Below are 6,018 nucleotides of genomic sequence, written 5' to 3' on the forward strand. Positions count from 1 at the left end.
CTACCTCTGCCTCTCATCTAAATTTAGTAATTCTGCGGCTAACCTGATATTTTATGTGGATTTTAGAGGGAAAGTTAAAATTATGCTTATGATTGAAATTCAGTTCACACCTTAACTATAAAGTGAATCCTGCAAATCTAAAATGAACATGGAAGTACAAACTTCCTTTTTTTTGTTTGTTTTATTTATTTTGTTTTGTTTCATTTCTTAGTTTGTTTGGTTTTGTTTGTTCGTTGTTTTTAATGAGGACTTCTCCCCAACTGATTGTCCCTTAAAGGAAAAAAACAACAACACACTTTCCTAAATAGTCCCTGGCTTCAAATCAAGTCCTAATATGCTGCTTGTTAACCCTGCCTCCTAACAGCTGTGCTGCTTAGCCTCTTTAAAAGGCTTGCATTCTGGTGTAATTCAAGCAGCATTTTATCCTTTTTGCTGCTGTTAGTACAGGTAAGAACTCTTATAAGGGAGGAAAAGGAAGTGGCAAATTTGTTTCTAAAAGTCTCTATAAAGCTTAACAACTTTTTCTTAAAGCAGGACTCCAGTGTGAGACAGAAGACCATTCATCAGGAAAAGAAAAGTGAAAGTTTGCTGATTAGTAGCAAAGGAAGAGTGCAGAGGTAAGAAAAACCAAAAACCCTCTAATACAAGTCACATTAGCTACCAACTGCTCTCAGGTTAAGTCCTTTTTAACTTTTTTTTCCCCTTATGGACTGTTAATCACTTTATTATAGTAACATCTCTAAATATCTGTAGTTTCTAGTTTATTTAGAATAAAACACATTTTTGGTATCTACTTGGGGGTCCTTGCCATCAATTAGACACTCTTACAAATACAGTAAAATCAGCAGACCGCTTCTCTGGTGTGTCTCATGGTATCACGGGGGATAGTGATTATTTTTTAAGTGCTAGTTCCTGGATTCATTTGATCATGGCTTTTGCTCTTCTAAAAACTTGCTTTTTAAGATCTCATGGGTCTGAGAAAAGACTAAAAGATGTAAAACCTTAAAGAGCCAAACCAGTGGTAAAGGAGCCAAGTAGTTTCTGGTAACATCCTGTGCGGTTCATAAACCTTTTTAATGACAAATAATATAAAGAACCCATATGGGAACTGCTGAGTTGCACGTAACCATACTCACCACGTACATGAATCTTAGAAAATCAGGGTTGGAAGGGACCTCAAGAGGTCATCAAGGCTGTAAAGCTGAGATATGCTGTAGCTCTAGCTTGTTTCTATCTCATAAAACAGTGAGCCCTACTAGGGGGCTTACAGGATAGTGCATAGGCAGGGAGATAATATACTAGTAGAGAGTGATGGTTTACAAAAATCATGTTGCTATAATTTTTTGTTCTGGCTGTGCATGTAGTTTAGATACTCTAAATAAAAAGAGGAAGGAAGAGGAGACCTGGGGGATAGGGCAGGATCAAAGAGGTAGGAAAAGAAGGGAGGCAGGTGGAGTGAGGATCACTAGAAGGGAATGAGGGTGATCAGAGTAATGTGATCAGAAGAACAACAAGGAGTCTGGTGGCACCTTAAAGACTAACTAAATTATCTGTTAGTCTTTAAGGTGCCACCAGACTCCTTGTTGTTTTTGTAGATACAGACTAACACTGCTACCCCCTGATACGTGATCAGAAGAGACTGTCTAGAGTAAATCTATTTAAAAAAAAAAAACTTGAAGGTATTTTCAGCAGGGACTGTCAAAGACTCCTGAGCCTCTTGCTACAAGCTTGAAGTTTGTTTGTGTAGTAGGGTAGAGGGTTTTCCCTCCCCGGGCATTTGGAGATGCCTTGTGTGCCCTCTGTGTTTGTATGTACCTACACACACATAATGTGTCTTCTTTTCTTCCCCCTCTCCCTATCCTGCATGTTCCCTAGAGAGGAGGTAAGGATTCCTCCTTCTCCTTTGAAACCTTCTAAAGAGCATTGAAGTATTTCCTAATCCAAGGTGAACTACTGAGAAGAGCAGGGCAAAGAATGAGTTTGTTTTTCTCTTTTGGTTCTCTGGAAGTTCTTAAAAGTTAGTTTGGGTCCCCCCCCAAAAAAACCCTAACCACATGGACTCTTCTCTCCACAGATGCAAATGAATGTTTTACTAGTCTCTGGATATTTGTTTTACAACTTATTTTAACATGATTGACTGCCTTTGGTCAGGGCACATGATAATGTTCAAAAATAGTAGGCGTTATTGTGGGATGGGACTGATAGAATGGGTGCTAGCCCATTGGATGCCCCAAGCAGGAATATTCCTCCTTTTCAAACAATACCTATTCAAGTTGTTCTAACAAATGAATAGAGGGGGCCCCCCTTGAGCTGCTTGGGGCCCTAAGCAATTGCTTAGTCTTCTTACGCCTAGCTCTGGCTTTAGGGATTGACATTGACAGGATTCTATTTAGTTCTTACAGTGACAGAAATGGCTTATGTAACTGAATGAGTTTCAGGATAAAGGTTAAACTTTAACTGGTAATACTGAAAACCAGGTAAGGCACTAATACCATACCTACTTTTTAATGATGGTTCCTCATTAAGCTGTGATACTCTACATCTCCTTGGTAGGGTTGTCAAAACTCAATGAATACCTTCAATAATAAATTTTAAGATTGAATCTTATTACATTTAAATGTAATACTTACCTGAGACCATGTAGCTTAGTCTTACACTAAAACTTATATAGGGCTGCCCTGGGTAAGCAATGTATCTGAGCTTCCCAGCTTCACACATCATGAAGAATTGTGTATCTGAACAGTTGCTTTTTTTTCTGAATTAGACTGTTAATGTGAGTAGTTATGATTTGGCCCAGACACTTATTAAAAGCTGGCATCAAATTTCCATCCTTGATTTTATAGCACAGCTGTAGTAACGCTATCTAAAGGAAATGAATAGTCAGCTAACCATAGGGTCTTGTAAAAATTCACATTAATTATAATTTTGTTTTTTCTTGCACATTTGTGAACAGTAAATTGCTTCTGAGAACTTCTCTAATTCATTAATCAGCTTGCTGAGTTAAGGTACTGAGATACTAAAAATAGTCTTCCCATGGGAAAACTACTTTAAATGGGCCTGTCTTTTATTATTTATTTATTAAAGCACCACCACTTAAATGGAGCAGCTGTCAGTTTCTTAAGTTCTACTCATTTTTCCAAGGAAAAATGATTGCTCTGCTGTATACAATCTTAAATAGCACCCACCTTCAGTACTGCTTGACACTTCAAGGATCGTAGAGTGGACTGCCAAAAAGTCTTTAGTATAAGACTGCCAAAAAGTTTGGAAGGTTCTTAGTGTCTCAAATGTATGATAAATGAGAGAACGTGGCTAGAACCTGATGGTGGCGGTGGTGATTCTCTTACAAAAGTTCTGATCCTAAATAGCACCCCTATGCTGGGTGCTGAACAAACACAAATAGAAAGATGCAGCTCTTGATTTGGAGAGCAGATCCTCTTGAGACAGGATGCACAAAGTGAATATTTAAAAACAAAAAAAAAATGCCTAAATAGAGGACACTTTCTTGAAATATCCCTCCCCCCCCCCACACACACACACTTCTTCTTTTTTTTCCAAACAAGGGGACAGTTTAAGGTCCCCCTCCACAATCTAGAAATAAAGGTATGATCATCTGGTTACATTATGTAGCTATTTCTACTACTTGGTGGCTCACTTGTTGTCAATGCCAGCTATTGATGGCTAGACTGTTGAACTTCTTATGGGATTGCATCAGAAGTGGGCCTTGAATGGATAAAAACCCTACCCTTTCCTTCAAATTCCTCAAGGGGGGAGGAGGAATAAGAGAGCTAGGAAACTTTTGGGGGAGCAGGTGAACGGGCTTAAGGGTTTTCAAAACTTGCAGAATGTGATAGAGGCAACATATGTAAGGAAAGGCACAGTTGTGAAGGGCTTTGAAAACAGACAAGCTCAGATTTGATGGGGATGGAAAAAGGGAGCCAATTGAGATTGGAGTGACCTGGTCAGAATACTAGGCAGCAAAGTGTCTTGGCAGCTGTCTGCTATGGATCAGAAAGGGGCTCTATGTAGGATTGCAGCTTCCTAGTTCTCCAGAACAGTCATCTGTATAACAGAGATGGGGCCTGAACAAGTGTATTTGTGGCATACAGTCTCTTTAAGGCTCTTCAGGAGGAAGAAGTGAAGGAGTAGCAGCACCAGCTGGATGTGAGGTAAGGAGAGGAGGAGAGAGAGGAGTATCATGCATGGTGGTGGTTCTACAGGCTAGAGAGTCTGGATAAACTCTTCAAAGGAAGATATCCCATAAGTGACAGTCTATTGCAGGGTTCCTCCTCTGTATAGTTAGTACTGACTGATGGATGGGATGCTGGACTAGAAGGACCACTGGTTTGATCAAGCTTGACTATTTTTACTTCCCAATGGAAGCTTTCATAAGGAAATAAAACAGTGGGATCAGTACCTGGGGATCTTTCTCTAAAGAAGCACAGTGAGCAAAACTGACAGACACTATCTTTCTTCTCAGATAGACAGCACTTCTTCACCCACACCTAAGAGAGCCATGGCCAGCTGGAAATCCTATATTGACCACCTGATGGCTGATGGGACATGCCAGGATGCTGCCATTGTTGGTTACAAGGATGTTCCTTCTGTGTGGGCTGCTGTCCCTGGCAAGATTTTTGCAGGCATCTCTCCTGTGGAGATTAATGTGTTACTGGGGAAGGATCGCTCTCTGCTATTTGTCAATGGACTGACACTGGGAGGCCAGAAGTGCTCAGTGATCAGAGACAATCTGATGATAGATGGGGAGTTCACCATGGACCTGAGAACAAAGAGCATTAAAGGAGAACCCACTTTCAACATTACAATCTCCCGAACAGCCAGAACTTTGGTTGTGCTAATGGGCAAAGAAGGAATCCATGGAGGAAATGTTAACATGAAATGTTTTGAGATGGCTTGTTACTTAAGAAATGCAGGGTATTGATGCTCCAGCTGTCCACTGTGGTTCTACTGATGAAGAGAGTGATTACTCTGACCATGTTCAAGACTGCAACCCTTATCTTTCACAAAGGAAAAAAGAATAGATCTTTCTGCTGCAAACTCTAGCTTTACCAGTTGGCTTTTCAAAATGAAATGTGATATGAGAATGGAAAAAATAAAAAATTGAAATAATAAATGCTATGGTGGCTTTTTAGAAAGGGGGAAGACAAGTAGTGTGGCCAAACTAGTGGTTCACAAGGGTAATAGCTAGAGCTGGCTGGTTTGTCAGATCCAAACACCTTGAGACAACAAATCAGGTTCAGCAAACTATTGGTCAAACTGCAGGGAGGTTCTATTAGAAGTCTACCTGGTTCCCTTCCAGCTTGCCTCATGGGTTTCTGGAGAGTCTGGGCTTCCAGTGAACCTGGACCAGGACTGCCCATGGGTCAGGGACACCAGGGTCCACACCTCTACAGCAGCCTTGCTAGGTCAGCTGTCTGGGGTTTCTAGGGTCTGACTCCAAAACAGGCCTGTCAATGCAGGGCTTCCAAAATCTAGACTCGCAGCAGGCAGCCTGGAAGCCCTGAACTCTGGGCCAAGCCTGGACTCCTGGGGCTTTCAGGCTTCCTGGTGTGGAGTCAGGAGCCTGGGGGACCTGGGATGGGCTAAAAGTGTCTGATGTGGGGGCATCCCTGTGCTGTCTGGAAGCCCTGGGATCCCCAGCCCTGGAGCAGCCTGCATGTAAGGATTGTCCCAGAGCTGCAGCCTGGAAGGCCAGGAAGTTGCTAAGTGAACTGTTGGTTTTGCTGTGGTTCATGTTGACAGATATCTGTGTTTCTGGGGCTGGGGGGATTGTTAGGATTTCCAGTCTGGGAGAAACCTTGAAAGTCCAATTCAGTGCTAAATAGTATGTCAACATTTGTATTTGTTCCTGTTTCTTACAAGCAAGGAATCCTGAGTTTCAGTGAATTCTAATAATCCTTTCTCAATACAATTACTGTGGGGCTGCTAAAACTATTTCAAACTTAAATGCATGCAGAATTCATATTTACATTTCATTTCTTTGAATGGTGGCTAGTCTTCTGT

At 41.3% G+C, this 6,018-nt stretch overlaps 1 protein-coding gene across 2 annotated transcripts; it reads left to right on the forward strand.

The window, feature by feature from the left end:
- Positions 1-531: 531 nt before the first annotated feature.
- Positions 532-5,037, forward strand: LOC128838454 (profilin-1-like). 2 transcript variants are annotated; one of them, XM_054030643.1, is made up of 2 exons: positions 532-617; positions 4,478-5,037. In XM_054030643.1, exon 2 carries the CDS (start codon positions 4,514-4,516, stop codon positions 4,934-4,936), a length of 423 nt encoding a protein of 140 aa, XP_053886618.1. In that variant the 5' UTR covers positions 532-617; positions 4,478-4,513; the 3' UTR covers positions 4,937-5,037. The 2 variants fall into 2 exon arrangements, with proteins under 2 accessions (XP_053886618.1, XP_053886619.1); XM_054030644.1 differs by having other exon boundaries at positions 548-617; positions 4,482-5,037.
- Positions 5,038-6,018: the final 981 nt, after the last annotated feature.

The sequence above is a fragment of the Malaclemys terrapin genome, chromosome 5 (assembly GCF_027887155.1).
Source record: "Malaclemys terrapin pileata isolate rMalTer1 chromosome 5, rMalTer1.hap1, whole genome shotgun sequence".
In the NCBI taxonomy this organism is placed as follows: domain Eukaryota; kingdom Metazoa; phylum Chordata; order Testudines; family Emydidae; genus Malaclemys; species Malaclemys terrapin.